This window comes from Equus przewalskii, chromosome 3 (assembly GCF_037783145.1).
Source record: "Equus przewalskii isolate Varuska chromosome 3, EquPr2, whole genome shotgun sequence".
NCBI lineage: Eukaryota > Metazoa > Chordata > Mammalia > Perissodactyla > Equidae > Equus > Equus przewalskii.
In genome coordinates, this window is record NC_091833.1 from 7,863,149 (window position 1) to 7,879,732 (window position 16,584).

The 16,584-nt window shown below is 46.8% G+C and overlaps 1 protein-coding gene across 2 annotated transcripts in view; it reads right to left on the reverse strand.

Annotated features, from left to right (window-relative positions):
- Positions 1-1,369: 1,369 nt before the first annotated feature.
- LOC103553191 (liver carboxylesterase 1-like) overlaps positions 1,370-16,584 on the reverse strand; it is a 33,758-nt gene continuing 18,543 nt past the window's right edge. For both annotated transcript variants that reach the window (XM_008523658.2, XM_070613672.1), the window contains 8 exons: positions 16,293-16,397; positions 13,900-13,938; positions 9,526-9,666; positions 7,824-7,904; positions 7,433-7,580; positions 3,115-3,246; positions 2,039-2,111; positions 1,370-1,746 (listed from right to left, as the gene is read on the reverse strand). In XM_008523658.2, coding sequence (XP_008521880.2) covers positions 1,563-1,746; positions 2,039-2,111; positions 3,115-3,246; positions 7,433-7,580; positions 7,824-7,904; positions 9,526-9,666; positions 13,900-13,938; positions 16,293-16,397 — 903 coding nt within the window. In that variant the 3' untranslated portion in view covers positions 1,370-1,562. The remainder of the gene's footprint in view (positions 1,747-2,038; positions 2,112-3,114; positions 3,247-7,432; positions 7,581-7,823; positions 7,905-9,525; positions 9,667-13,899; positions 13,939-16,292; positions 16,398-16,584) is intronic.

The following is a 16,584-nucleotide window of genomic DNA, read 5'->3' on the forward strand; positions in this document are numbered from 1 at the left end:
CCCCTCAGAGAGGGTCTCTCTCCACACTGTCTCCCTCCCCCAGTGGTAGATTTCTGCTGCTCAGTCCCTGGTGTGTGCTAACTGAGTGCTGCCATCTAAGAGTGATTTCTCTTGTCCTGGTCAGACCTCAGCCTTAGGCAGACCCTCTGTCCCTTGGTCATGGAGAGGGGGTTTTCTCAGTGGTTCTGCCCCTCCCCAGCAATACAAGACCTCTAAAGACCAGGACCCAGGAGGGTCTCTTGTCCCACTCCCAGGGGTAGAGGGTTTTTAAATTCTCCTTTTCCTCAGCCTCAATAGCTCTTCCCAACAATGCCAAGGGAGGTGGGTTTGCTGCCCTTTTCTCAATGGTTTAGGGATTTTGTTCCTTGAGAGTGAGGTGTCTGAGCAGGGCTTCATGCTTGAATCCCTGAGGCAGGCTTTCTTTGGTTTTATTACCTGCTTCCAATCATTCTCAGGAGACCCTGTGGCAGTCCTTAGAGAAGAGTCTGTACACTCCTCCATGGTTCTGTGGCTCTTGAAAATTTCATACCCTCATACCAGCCCACACTTGGCCTTCAGCACTTGATTAGGAATTTTACAGTAATTCTACTCACACCCACGGTGACCCCATCTTCCATCTGTAGCAGATGGTGAGTCAGCATCCACATCCCATCTCTGCTCTGAAGTGCCTGTCTTCCTGAGACTTCAGGGTAACTGTTCACCCGCTACCTCAGCTCTTTGAATGGTTCAGGAAAAGTCATGATTTTGAGGATAATCTAGCTTTTTCTTGCTGTTAGAGTGGCAGTGACACTCCTTAGAGCTTTCTACATCCCAGCAGAAGCCAGGAGTCATCCCAGGGACTCTGAAAGGGGCAGTTTTAGGGTGACACTTCAGGGACTCACTCCAAGGTGGTCACTGTTTGCACTTCTAGTGGTGCAGGCTACAGAAGGAGCTCAGATGAGTTGTTGGAAGAGATGGCCTCAGGGAAAGGACTGGGAATGTACTGTGTATGTTGGAGAAAGAATGGAGAGCTGTGGAAGGGTCATAAGGGCCATACAACATGCTACAGGATCACCTTGGCACCTCCTGACCCCGACGACTCCAAGTACATCCTCAACCTCTGCCACCTCCATATTTACAGATAGTTCCACAGGGAAGACAGGGACACTGCACTCTGGCCACCCCACATCCTGTTGTTGGAAGGTGTTGAAGGCCTGGAGACATGAAGCAGATGCAAAGTGTCCCAGGGCCCAGCCTGCTGCTCTGCTTGTCCAGAGGCTGAGTTAGACCTGTCAGAGGCAACTTGCTGCAGATAGTGCCCTCTCTCTTCATCCTTCTCTCTACAAGGAGGATGGATGCTTACTCTTCAGTTCAAGACACAGACACCGACTTGGTCTCCAAAAGAATATTTATTCCCAAAATTGAGGCCACAGATATAGAAATTCCCCCTCCTTGGCCTCTGCCCACTCACACCAGCCAATTCCCCAGCCTCCACAATCAGATGCCTCTTTGGACCTTAAACACCTTTTGTAGAACACCCCGGCCTTGGTCCCCCAGGCCCCTGAGGCTGATAGGTTGCCTATTCAAAGTTCAACATGTTCTGTCTGGTGTTGCTTCTCTGCTGCCTCCTTGGCCAGGAGCTCGGTCCAGAAAGCCACTTCCTTATCTTTCAGCTTCTGGGCTGCCTGAGTGGTGACGCCAATCTGTAGATACCCTTCCTTCTGGTCGTACACTGGCCAGTGGGGCAGCCCCTCACCATTGGGGTTCCTGGGAACAGAATCAAACAGAGATTCTCCAAATCTACTGTAGATTCTCCAAATCTACCAACAATCCTCGGTGATTTTCAGGGACTTCTGGGGTCAACTCTGCCTAGAGGCTCATATGCCTCCAGCGACAAGGAGTTCACTATCTCCTGGGCAGCCTGTCTATTTTTAGAGAGTTCTCATGTCAGAGGACACTGGGTCAGCAGTTTGACCATCAAACATTATTACGCTTCCCCTTTCTAATAAACATGCCCTACCCCTTCCCCTCCCTGCTCCATCTTTGCCGTCAGGCTCACCCAGTCCGAGCAAAGTTGGCCCAGAATTTCATCACCATCTTGCTGAGTTTGATCTCCTCTTCTGAGGCACCCTCTGTGGGGAAGGAGACAAAAAGCCTTTGCTACTCAAACTGTGGTTCATGGTCCTTCAGCAGCAGCATCACTTGAGAGCTTGTTAGAAATTCAGAGTCTGAGCCCTTACTCCAGACCTACTGAGTCAGAAGATGCATTTTAGGAAGATGCTGGGTAATTTATGTGCACTTTAGGTTTGAGAATTACTGACGTAGGACATAGTAAAGGGCTGCAGTCAATCCATGGGTGGGTGGCATTTGTCTTGTGTGCCTACCAGCCCTCCCCCTCCCCCTTCAGAGTCACAATGCTGTACCCCAGGCTTTGCATCACAGCAATCCCACCCCCTAAGATTGCTCTCCTCTGGGTTTTTCCTTAATCTCCTTTACCCACCCACATATGCACAGAATCTGATGGGATAATACAGCTTTAATGGTCCTAAAGATTCACCCAACCTGGAAATCCCCAGAGGCACTGGTCTGTCACAAATAGCCTTGAGGTGGGTCACATGCAATACATCCCTCACTGTGGATAATTAAGGCATTGAAGACATTTGTGAAAGGTTTTCTTTAAAATATCATATTGTTAATATATTAAGTTGGAAAAGATATGAGTTTTAGAAAGATGGATAGATGATTAGAAAGATAAATAGACACACATTAGCCCTGATTCAAGGTCAACCCCCATTCTAACCTTTCTATCTCTCAATCTGCTATGCTCTCGTGAGCGGAAATGGGTGGTGGCATTCTAGCCCGGTATCTGGACCTGATAGGTCACCTGCCACTTGTCACATTGATGCCCAGGTCTGGATTCTTGTAGTGACCATGAATGAGGGCACGTGGATACACATTCTCTATCAGGCATGGTGCAGCAAGAGAAAGGTTGGGGACACTTTTTGTTCAACCCTGTTATAGAGAATTCAGGAAACTAAGAACTGGAGAGAAGGAATAACTTGCCCAAGGCCACCAAACTGAGATTTGTACCCAGATCTCCTAATCCCAAGTTTGTAGTCACCAAAGGGAGATCACCTTTTAGAAATGGGGCCCCGAAGACAGAGAAGATCTCATCCCCGTGGTCCCCTATCACCGTCTTGGGTTTCGTGTCTGATGAGAAGCTTGGGCTGTACTGAAACTCATACATGTAGGTGGAGGCTCCGGCATCTGAGAAGACATGGATTCATGCACAGTTCATTGTACCTGATGCACACCTGGATGGTATCAAGGTCTCTTGGGGCCCTGAGCACTCAGGGAATTGGTGGCACACCTGGGTCCTGAGTACACAACAACAACAATATTAATAACAGCTGCCATTGTGAGTGTGCGTGTATGCTGGACACTGTGTGTCCCTGCAGGAAACTCCTGGTTATCAGCATAATAGAGAAATAGTGTTTTCAAAAGTTCTCTGACTTGCTTTAGGGCTCGTAGCTGGTGAAGGTGGAATGGGATTTGAGCCAGTGTTTGTTGAATGAATGAATGACGATTAAAGGAATGAATGAATGACTGTTGAAACACTAGACAGAGCCATTAGAAATAACTGTCATTATAGGGTCTCTGGGTCAATTCACATAAACTCCTTTGCCTACTGATGCATCCACACTCAAGAACACCTACAAACATACAGTTTACACTACTGGATTTCATTGATAACAGGCTAGTTTCCATTCCTTTGGAGAATCCCTGCAGCCCAATAGGTGTCTTCTGTTCTGCCCAGTTTTGAGAGTTTCCAGTGTTTTTTCTCACCTATTCTGAGAAAAATGAAGCAACTCCAAGTTGCTGGTCTGAAAGCACAAATATTCAAATAAAAACATATGCAGAAATGAGACAATCCATCTCCTGTGTCTCAGGGCACCAAACCTTAGCCTTCCTTTTTCTCTGTCACCTCACACATCTTGATTCCTCCTTGGCCTGGGGAGTGTCAATGGGGTGATGGAAGAGCACACTGACTGAGAAAGGACAAAGTTGCTTCTCTCCTGGCCTCTCTCCTCCTCTCCCGTGCCTCCTCTCCCACCAGCCCCTCTGCAAGCCACAGAGATGTCAGTTTTCCTGCTGATGGCTTCACCAGAGTTGCCCATCCCCGCTCCCTCAGGGCTAACAAGGGGCCACCTGGCCATGGAAATCAGCACTTTGCATAGATCATATTGCCTACAGAGGATTTAAGGGTCATATCCCAAGTCAGGCTGGTGGACAAACTTTACATTTCGCCCCATTGGACACAATAACAAATTTGGAAAGTGCTGAAAAAAGGAAAACGAATAAGATCACTTAATCTCATCATTCAGAGAAACCTATAAATATTTTTAGCATATATCCCTTTGTTTTTTGCTTGAGGAAGATTAACCCTGAGCTAACATCCAGGCCGATCCTCCTCTACTTTGTGGGAGGCCTCCACAGCATCACTGATGAGTGGAGTAGGTCTGCGCCTGGTATCTGAACTGTGGACCCTGGCCGTGGAAGGAGAGCACAGAGAAGTTTTGCCACTTGGCCATGGGGCCAGCCCCACATATTCTTTTTATGTATGTAAAATTGGGGCAATATTGAATATGTTGTAATGAAAATATTATAATCATTTCTTCACATTATTAAATGTTTGTCCACAAAATTAACAATATATTCCATCCAGACATGAAGAAGTAGAATAATTTATTAATTGCCTCCCACACCCCATCATTGCACCCTTGGTTAGGGGAGAGGAGATGTTTGGAAGAAGCAATCCCCTGCGGTTCAGGAATCCACTTGTTAAACAGCTGCTTCCAGGTCAGCAGAGCTCCCTGAAAGGAGGGGTTCACCTCGCCTCTGCTGCCCAAACCTTTTAGAGAGGAGCTCAGAACACAACCATAGAGGAGAGATCTTCTGTGAATGAGAGAACTTATTTTTGGCACAATGCTGCCCAAAAGATCTTTTTTTCTAATTTCTGCCTTAAACCACTGAGATTTATACAATTCCGACACTCACAACACAAGTCTTCAAAGTTAAGTGAGGCACAGATTTGGATGATAACAATTAGGAGCAACAAGAGAAGCAGAAGGAAAGAGAGAGCTAGGAATCAAAAATATGCAAATTAAAACAGTGTGATGTTCTCTCTTTTTTTTTTTTTTTTTTTTGTTGAGGAAGAGCTTATGCAATTGGCAGTGTTATTTTTATTTTGTAGTCTGAGTGTACCAGGTGAGAGAATTAAGAAATCCACCCTCTTAACCCTGGAAACCAATTTCACAATCTGTATCTCCAACTTTAATATGCTCCTACATCCTGGCCTAGTAATTTCACTTCTAAAAACCAAACCCTGGAAAATTATTAGAGACTGAAGACTTATGCAAATAAGGCTGAGAAGAATGTTTTTCTGGCATCAAAATGTGAGCAGCCAGTCTAAATATCCAATAGGACAGGAGTACTAAAACTTTTTATTTTTTTGCTTTTTTGGTGAGGAAGATTGGCCTTGAGCTAACATCTGTGCCAGTCTTCTTCTATCTTGTGTGTGGGATGCCGCCACAGCATGGCTTACTGAGTGGTGCTAGGTCTGTGCCTGGGATCCAAACCTGTGCACTCTGGGCTGCCAAAGCAGAGCAGGTGATCTTAACCACTACGCCACCGGGCCAGCCCCAACTACTAAAATAAATTTTGATCCATGAAATGATGGATGTTTTCAATGAGTTTTTACTCACATTGAGGAAAAACCAACAATATCATGTTCTATGAACAAAAACATAATATAAATTAATTTTTAAACCATATATAAGACATAGAAAGATTGTTAGAAGAAAACATCAAAAATTTATAGCAGATACTACTAGGTGGAGGGGTTACCAGTGATATCCAGTTTCTTCTTTATGTGTTCCATATTTTCACAACTTTCTACAACTGTAAGATATTATATATTACTACATATAAATTTCATATCAGAAAAGTTCTTTTTTAGCAAAAAGACAATGAGAGAAATACACAAGTGAAAGAAGGACGTTGACAAAATCTGTGTGGTCCTGTCAAAAGACCCTGAGCTCAAAGTCATGAGATATCAGATGAAAAATACAAGTCCACTACAGCTGGACCAGCAGACGATGCAGACAGGCATACCACAAAGCAGATATGCAGGAATAAGCAAGAACAAGTTCATGAAAGAACAGATTTGAGCCCAGGTAGCCCTTGGCTGAAGAGTTTCATCAGGACCCTCAGGAGGAAGAAGCGGCAACCAGCACATGTACATTACTGTCCCTAGTGCTTGGGGACATAATAGGTCAGCTGTAGCTACTTTTTATCATTCTGATAACATCCTGAATTCACAACCCTCCCAGCACAGTTAGAGAGAGGGGAGTGGACCAGAGAACCATTTCCTGGCTTGCAGACTAGGTGAAGGAGGGCTCCTAGAAAAAGAAGGGTCCTGTGAGGACCTCATAAAGGCACCCAGAAGGGACACATCCTCTCTAGGCGAGCTCATCCACCCTAACCTCACATCCCACCCACACAACCTTGGGTTAATGTGGAAGGTCCTGTGGTAGACCCAGAACACACCAGGATGGACAAAAGGCAGTGGGAGACGTTTACATTCTCCAGATGACCTGCCCCCTCACCTCCCATTGCTTACTCTTTTCGTCTTTCTTGGTCCTGGACAACTCTCATGATGCTATGCTTAACTTCACTCTATCCCCAGTCCACTAGTTAACAAACTATGTTGAGATTAGCGCTCACCTTGGAAACCATCCAAGACACATAAGATTTGACTTCTAGCCATAATTCCAGGTGAGGAGTCCCTGTAGCAGATGCTGTTGGTGCCTCACCATATCCCCTGTGTCAGGGCATGCCAACCTGACTTCCACCCCTGGCATCTGCAGCTCTTTCTCTGAGGTCTTTGACCACTAGAGAACACTCTGTCTATGTGAGCTGTAGTTCAAAGAGCCAGGTAATTAACAGCCCTTGAGAACAGCCTTCAACCAATGACTCGTGGGAGTTGGAGGATAAATGCCCCAGCTCCCATGCCATTTGCTCGAGATAAGCCTGAGAATGTCTTCTGCAGGTTTCCCAGAGCTCCCCGGTTCCAGTGTCCACAGTGGATACTTGCGTGACAGGGCAGCATGGATTGGCTTCCTTCCCCTTCCCATGTCACTCCTATATTCCTCTACTGGTGTTTTCTGGAATCACCTCCCAAATATACTACTTGCATTCAGATCATTCTCTCAGAGTTGGCTTCCAGTGGAAACTAAAATAGGACAGAGCCCCACCCCAGGCCATATGGAATTCACCTCGGAGGCTTTATCCTCAGCAATTTCCACATATCTGTCTATGCTTGGCGTGGGCAGGAGAGACTGTGAAGCTAGTGGGGTCAGTGTCCCTTTGCTGTGCAACCTCTGGGACTCACCTCTGTGGAGACGGGCCACAGTCACAGATGGGACACCAAACATCACATCTCCAATCAAGTCCAGGAACAGGTCTTTCTTTTTGATGGGGTCGTCTGTCCCTCCTAAATACTTCTCAATGGCCACTGGAGTCAGTTCCTCAGGGATGTGCTGAAATGGATCAAGAGTGAAAGTGACCACCACCCTCTGGTGAGTGACAGCTTCTCTTCTTGCATTGATGGTGAACCTCTGGATTCCTGTGCAACCATTCCCTACCCCAGGTAGCAGATGGGGAAGGCAGAAAAATGGGATTAGAACCCTCAGGCCCCAGTCTTCATTCTGCCATTCAACTGGTGTGTGATTTCGGGCAAGCCCTTCCTCTCTTTAGGCCTCAGCCAGTTCCTAGACTCTTACAACGATGGGGTAGGACTTCCACAAGAGTGAAGTGGCCTTCTTCTGGTCCAGCTTGCCTTCAGAGAGTGGGTAGCCCAGCATCTGTTAAAACAATGGTTAAGCAATTGTGAATCATTGGGAATTAGAAGGAAGAAATAAAGGGTCCATTCGACCAATCAATGAAGGCTGAAGGTCACCTTCTCATGTCTTTACAGGGGTGGGTCTTTGATGAGTTGGGCAAACTCAATGAATTAAATCGACCATTATATCCAGAAACTGAAGGAGCACAAAGAGGATAAAGTAGATGTCCAGCTCTTTGCAGTATATATGTGTATACGTATGTCAAGCTAGAGTCCACACAATGGTCATCACCACAGAGAAGGAAGGCTTAAGCCAGGCTAGTGTGGAAGTGGAGGGCTCTGGGCAGAGGACACAGAGCTCACCAATACCCTCCTTGTCTCAGCTGACTGAGGAAGCCCTGAATCCTGCCACTCTGGCTTTGGTCCTTCAGTATAATCCCTGAAATTGTTCTGAAGTGAGAACCGCAGAACTCTGCACATAACAACTCCACCCAAACCTCTGCAGTAAGGGACTTGGCCAAACTCTATCAAGGCATCTAGCTGCTCACGGGCCTGCCTTTAGGATGACCCAGTGCCCTTTAAAACCCCTGCGCGAGAAAGCTCCCTGCTGCCAGGAGAATTTACTGTTTGTTCCAGCCACACCTGCTGAAAGGTTGATAGGTCCCTGAACCCTCTCTTAGAGCAGTTACTTTAGAAATCTGGCAACTGCAAACCCTTTCTCTGCCCTTGAGATGCAAATCTCCCACCCAATTCTGTTTCCTCAAACCTGAGAGCCCTCTGTTTCAAATGCAGACTTTCAGGGATGACTTTGCTCTCTCTCAGTTCCTGTGAAAGGAGAAAGACCTAACCTCTTTGGGCACCTTGCTCCAACCTATGCAACTGCCTCCTGTCATAAAGAGAAGAGTTAGTTTCTCCTCTGGGTGGGCGCCAATTAAGTAATTCTGGCAGCCTGATCACCTGGACAAACCCACCCTCCCATCCCACAACCTTTTCCAGAGCACATGGAGCCTTTAAATAGGCTCCAGCCTGTAGTTTCAGGGACTTGAGCTCAGTTCACGCTGGATTCTTTTCCCCACTGCAGTGATATAAATGAATAAAGCCTGTCCTCACCACTTACACTCTTGTCAGCTTTATCTTAGACAGAAGGGACAGCCCTTCCTAGCTTTCAGCAGTCATTGTAACTCGAGAGGAAGCGAGCTCTTCTGAATCTTTGCAGTTGGATGACCAGGAGTGTGTGTGGAGTTTATGGAGAAACCATGAAGGCCTGAAACCCAATGGGAGAGGCTGCAGGGCCCCACACCTCACACTCCTTCACCCACAAGCTCCTTCCCTTTCCAGGCCTCGGTTTTCTCATCTGCCCAGGGATTGTCTCTACAGGCCCTCCCAGCATTGACATTTCAGGATTCTCGGATTGGGGGACAATTAGAGAGTGTTTGGGGAGAGGGATCGCCAGGGCTGAGCCATCCAGATGACAGTTGGGCCATCGCAGAGAAGGTTTCCATGGAGATGTCAACTTGTGTGAAGGGGGCAGCTGCCATGGACCCCAAGGGGGATCTGGGGAAGGAGGAGTTCTTGTAACCAGAAATGGCAGAGGTGATGTGAAGGGCAGGGGAGGTGAGTCTTAGAGACCAGCACATTCTCACCTTTGGAAGATTCCAGCCAAATTCATGCTTGTTGATTCCGACAATGTAGGGAACAGTGTTGAACTTCTTTTCAGCCAGAATCTCTTGAGGTGTCTTTGGCAGCAGCACTCCATCAACCACAGTGGCCAGGAAGGGATGGCTCTGGGGAAGAGGGAGTGTAGTGTTGTGCTTCCCTTGTTGGGGAAACACCTGCCTCTCCTGCTCTGCCCGTCTGAGAGCACGGCCAGCACCACAGACCTGCGTGCCCATGGTGGTGACCACAGAACTCAGGGTCCCCACAAAGGAGACTAAGTCTGTATGACCCAGAGGGCAGAACTTCCACCAGGGGCTAGAGGTGGTAAGGTGATTGGGAAAGTCTCCCTCAAATTGATATATACACACACACACACACACACACACACGCACACACACAATATATATACATATTTATATATGTATACATATTTAAATGTGTGTAAACATATTTAAGTATGCATATATATTTAAATATATATACATGTATACATATATTTAAAAATATGTATATATACATTTTTACAGACATTTAAATTTGAAGTGTATGTATATCTATGTGTCTCTCTCTACAGTTAGTCCTCATTATTCGTGGTGGTTTAGGTCTGTAAGTCACCGTGGACTCTGAATTAGCGAACACTGAGCCACTGCTCCCAGGGGAAATACGGGGTCAGTTTCCTGCGAGCCTCTGGTCACATTTTCATCAACCCTGTTTTGTGTGTGTTTAAAGACACCTTATGTAATATACATTTAACAAACATGATTAGTTATCTGTAACTGTTGTTTATAATAAAGCACCAGTCTAGAAGGGCTCCACATTTTCCGGGCCCTAACATGGCTGTAATTTCCTTGTCCTTCAGCCTTGTGACAGTGCCATCCACTATGAGTTTATCATCATCATCTCATGAAACCACAACTGTAGCTGTTTTTCCACAGCTTCATCACACACTATGGATGTTACTTTAGCCTTTCCAGAGGGGGATCACGGCAAATGTCCTCCTCCTTTTTCTGGGTGGGCTGCAGGGTTGATTCATTAACACTGAACGCACAGCCGACAGCGCTGTGACCCACGCCTGAATGAAGCTCATCAAACACACGGACTTTCTCCCATGTTGGGCACATCACGGCGTTATTGTGCTTGGGAACACTAGACAGCCCCTCAGCACTATGCCTGGGAATATTGTAAACAGAGAATCCACCAACAGAAAGCACAGAAAAGTGAAAAATGTGGCACTAAATAGACCATGTTAACAGTCTGAGACACGAAACAGAAGACGGAGTGTTGCCTTGTTGGATCTCAGATGGGAACATACATGTCATCACATGACTCACACTTTCGGCCCCTCTGTGCATGTCCGTGAATGACCACAAAAGTGCCCCGAGTATTGATTTTGGGTAACAAAAAAATTTCAGTGAGTAGGTGAATTCACAAATACAGAATTCACGATCAATGACAGTTGACTGTGTCTATGTGTCTGTATTTAAACATGAGCTATTCTTGATAAGTGATTTGCCCTGAGGAGACAGTGAGCTCCTCATCACTCACGGTGCTTAAAACTGAGACTTGATTCCTTATCGGAGAGGAAAAGCAGGAATAAGTAAAAGAATCAGGGATGGGCTCATGTTGTGACTTACTTTTAGGTGTTACCTTTGATGGAATATATTTACATGATCACAGATGCAGCAGGGCCTGACTCACACGTCACCGTCTGGGAAGCAGGTTCTGGGTACAGTTATATTTCATATTTGGTCACCGAAGTTGTTAAGACCATGGGTTTTGGAGCCAAACTATCTAGATTTGAAACCTGGCTCTGCCACTTACTAGCTAGTGACCTAGGAAAGTAATTTCACCTGTTTGTCACTCAGTTTCCTCATCTATTTATTAGATGGGTTGTAGAGGGGATTAAATGATAGAACACTGCAAAATGCTCTGCACAGTACCTGAAAAGGGTTGGATAAACATTAGATACTAGTCATTAACGGTGTTGTTACAGATCCCTCAAAGAGATACCAGCCCCATGTGTCATATTTCCAGTTCCACGTACTATGTGTCATATTCCTCCCTGGATGGCAGGAGAAACTGGACAACCCTCAGGCTTTGAGACTGGGTACCTACATCTGCTCTGCAAGGGTCAATGAAGACGGGTGAGTTCTGGCTGCACAGAAGTTGTGTCAAGTGATCTGACTCAGCAGGACAAGGGCCCACATCCTAATGCAATACGGCCGACAATAGCAACAAAGGATCGGGGTGCCACCACTGCTCTCTTTGAAAGACTGTGCAGTTCAGAAAGGGCTGCTGTGGGAAGCTGCCTAGAGGAGCAGCTCATTCTGGAAGGAAGACACAGGGCAGCCCACATAGGGGAGGTGCCTGCCATCTGCAGTGGGCCTGGGCAGTGAACAGTATTCCAAACAGTGGGAACGGCATGAGCACAGTGACAGAGATGACAATGTGTAGCAGTAATCCCAGGAACCTCAGACCCCGGGAGCCCTGGGCTTGGAGGAAGGCTGTGGGGCATGGACAGAGAGAGGGCAGATGGTGCAGCAACTTTCTGCACCATGTCTGGCACAGAGCAGGGACTCAGATGTGCTTTGAAGGGTAACTCCATGGAGGTGAGGGGACTTGTCTCGTAAGGAGGGTCAGTCTTTTAAGAAGGGGTGACATGCCCTGACCTGGGTCCACAAGGATAAGTCTGGCTGCGCCGTGGGGCATGGGAATGGGAGGGAGAGTAGAGGTGGAAGATAGTGAAAGTCCAGGAGACAGACCACAAGGGCCCGATCAGGGCGGCGTCCAGTGGGGGCTGATGGACACCACCAACGGTGGGAATGGCAGTGATGGCCGCTGTCCAGAGTGGCTGCAGGTGGCTGCCCTGTGTGGGGCTCCTGCATCCCCTGGCTCAGGTCAGAAACCCAGGGGCGTGATTCATCCCTTCTCTTCTTCTTATGCTCCACATCCTGTCCACTAGCACCTCCTGTCAGTTGTTACTTAAAAATATCCAGGCAGCAAGTCCTTCTCACCACCTCCTCTGCTGTGGGCTTGTCCAAGCCGCCATGATTCTCTGCCGGGATTGTTGCAGCCCGGGGGCCCCAGCTGCTGTCCCTGCATCTGCTCTGCCCCTTCCCCACCTTTCATTTGACACAGCTGTCAATGAGCCCTTTGTAACATCCAAGGTCACTCACTCCTCTGTTCAGAACCCTCCCATGACTTCCAGTCACACTTGGAATCAAAATCCAAGTCCTTTAAAGGACCACCCCCACCTCCCATTCCCTTTTCAGCCTCCGCCCTGTCCTTCACTCCCTCCAGCACAGCCACACGTTAGGACCTTTGCAGTTACTCTTCCCTCTGCCTGGAGCAATCATCCTCAGCATTCTTGGCAGCTGGTTTCGTCTTCTCCGCCAGAATTCATATGGAATGTCACCTTTTCATGGACCATTCCAAACACTGTCAGGTCACTTCAAACCACTGGCAAACTGCAGCCCCATTTCACAATCACTTTTCCACCCTAATGCTGACCATCATCACACACAGTACGTATTTTATTTGTCTGTTTATTGACTCTTCCCTCACTCCAGGAGGGCAGGGATTGCCTCTCATTTTGCCTGTTTCGCTGTTATATACTCACCTCCTGAATCAGGTGCTGGCACATAGTGAGTGCTAATTAAATCTTTGCTGAATGACTGAATGAATCTCATCTAATCCTCACCACACCTTTTAAGCTAAATGCTACCATCCGCAGGGAGAGAGCAGAGAGGACAGGAAGGTGAGACATTGCAGAGATAATGTCACTTGAACCTGGTAACATGCTAGAAGGCAGGCGGGGAGGAAGAAGGAGATGGGGAGGATGCTGTTGGAGTTTCCTGCGTGGTTGAGATGAGGGTGGAGTCCTCACGACTGAGATTCTTGGCTCCCTTCCTGATGGCCCTGCAGACAGTGCAGTTTGCACAGCTAACCAGCCCTGCAGCCTCCAGGAGGAGATCTGGGCTCCTCAGTGAAGGCTCCTGAAGAAATCTCTTATCCAGTTATCTCCACCTCCTCATAGTGGAAGGTTCTAGTCCAACCTTCTATTAAGGGGGCATTTTTGGGAGTAGAAAATGTAAACACGAGGAGAGGGTAGGTTGGGCCAAGTGGAAACAGACTTGATGACTGGGAGCGCTGGACTGGGAGGCAAGGGAATGGGTTCCAGTCCTGTGTCTGGTCCTCATGGCTGTCCTATATGGGCAAGTCACTGTCCCTCTCTGGGCCTCAGCAATATGAACACAGGGAATTACTGTGAGTCCACAGGCGGAATTCTTCCATCCATATTTAACTGGAGTTTAAAGATATCAGGACTTAAAACCTGTAATCAATAAGCCAAAGGTCCTTACCTCTCTAGGGTCTCCAAGGAAATCAAGGGTGAAAAATTTCTGTGAAGACAAAGGCAGAGGATATGGGTGAGAAGGCTTCCTGGAGAAAAGCTGGACCCGGGCTCCCCTGGGCAGGAGCACAGGGTGTAGGTGTAGGTTGGGGAAGGGGGCTCTGGAGAGGATGTCTGTGGTGGTGCCTGCCCTGCCCTCCATCCATTTCCCCTCTTGTTTCCCCAGGCAACAACACCCCAATTTTCCTTTGAGGGAACTCTCTCTTCCCCTCTCTTTCTCCATGAATCCAGGCATCTATATGGGGCCCGTGGTGCCCCATCTTCCTGACCACAGAGTTTAATTCAAGGATGGGCACGCTTCATGTCAGTCCAATAGGGTTTATCCCGAACCTTTTGTTGGAATTATTGGAAAAGAAGGTTTCTAAGCTGATAGGACGGTAATCTAGTCTAGTGTTGTTTTTTAACCTCCTCAGAGGACAAACTTGCCTGACAGTGAAGCCAACACTGAGAGGTAAAAAGCTGATGGATGGAGACAAATTCTTAATTCTATCATATATGCATCTGGGTCCAGCCAAGCCTGAAGCCTTCTACTCTTGAACTGCAGTTTAGTTTTCAGTCAGTTACCTGACAATTCTGCCACAACACACTCCTTTTTCTGCTCTAGGCAATTTGAGATGAGATTTGCTTTTGATAGTCCCAACTCATACAAGCTCTTGTAAATTCATCCCCCAGACACATTTCTCTTTTTCCTTTGTTCACAAAGCTGCACTGAGTGTAATGTTACACTATAGCTAAAAGCTCTGACCAGTATGCAGTGAGTGACCCTCTATTATAGGTTGTAGCCATACCAACCAGGTGCGGTGTGTGTGTGTGTGTGTGTGTATTGGGGAGAGTGAATAATCATGGAAACACTTCCACATGACTCAGACAATCTCAGAAGGAAACTATGAGATCTTAGGTTCTCCGGGTTTTCTTAAAGTCACCATCTTTCCCCTTACAACGGGGTCCTTTTAGCAACAGTAAGAATTGCTGAAATAAATTGACCTCTTTCTAGGCATCAGAAAACAGTTGTGTTTTGATTCTTTGAACACATTGGTCACCTCATTTCAGCCAGAGAAACCAGGATCCAAGCCCCAAGGCCACACTGGAGTCAACCCATAGAAATAGAGCAGAGTCCAGTGCTAGAGGCCTGTGCCTGGGGGCCCAGGAGTATCCTCAGGAACCCTAGGTCCAGACAGAGAGCGCAGGGGCTCAGGCTACTCCTGGCTCACATTCACGTCCTTCACCCACAAAGATAATGGTTGTCATGGGCCCTAGATTCTATATTCTCTGGGTGTCTGTCCCTGTGATGACCCACTGCCATAGCCATCCATCAATCCTACAATGTCACCATCTCCATGAAGCATCCCTGCTGACTATAATAAATGTTTCTCCTCTCTCTACTTCCACCACACTTAACCCATGAAGCATATAATGTGTTTCCTCTTGGATATTTCTTTCTGACCAGGGGCTACATCTGATTCATGTCTGCATCACCATCCCTGTAACACACCCCCTACCACATACACCTAGCATGGATGGATGGATGGATGGATGGATGGATGGATAGATGGATGGATGGAGTTGGTCAAGATATGGAGCATGAGTGAATTGGATGGATAAGTGTATAGATGGATGATAACTAGCACATGGATGATGGATGGATCAATGATTTTAGAAGAATGAATGATGGAGTGAAGATATATAGTACTGGATGATGCATGGATGATTGTTAATACATGAATGAAGGTTATGGATGGATTGATATTACATTGATGAAACAATATGGATGAATTGGATGGTTGGGTGGATGGACTGATAGTAAGATGATGAAAGAATGGATGAATGGATGGATGGTTGGCTGGTTGAATGGATGAATGGGTGGACATATAGTTATCCTAGAGTCACTACTGAGGCAGTCTCCAAAAAGCTAGAAAATTGGGCCACCCTTGAGGTATAATTGAGACAGTTTCTAAATTAGCCAAGATAAATTGTGACAACCTTCCCGAAAATCTTTTTTCTTAATATATCCTAACCCAAAATGCAGAGTGGTAGTTCCCTTTGGAAATATGTAATGCCTAATTTCTTAAAAATATATCTGAAAATAAGAGTTCCAAAATAGTAAGGTTTGATAGAACTGGGAGATTATTACATTATTACTTGACTTTATCAAAGTTTGTCATATTAAATAATGAAAAAGAAAAAAAGAAATACCCCATTCCGATTCAGAGGCTGACACTGCTCCCGGGGTGCAACACTGTCCCACAAAGTTTTTCTGGGCCAAGGGGACACTTGAAATGGTCAAGCTGGGGCCAAGTTTACAAGGAGTGGGGCTTGTGGGGCTATGAGAATTGATGAACCTACCATCTTCAGTGATGTCTCCAGGAGCTCGTCCTCTGTCTTCTGGCGCAGGCAGTCAACAATGACAGCCGAGGTGGTGGTTTTACACCCAGCAAACACAGCAATTTGCTGCAGAGATCACAGGTGACAGCAGAATTCAGAGCCATGTCTCTTCCCTTGGTCAATAAAGAGCTGTTCCATCCCAACCTCAATTTCTAAAGGCAGCAGGGGTGGCAGAAAACACTCTAGACCAGTGGGTGTGGGTCCTGGTCCCAGTCATGTCAATTACACAGCCTCTGTCTCTGTTACCTTGTCT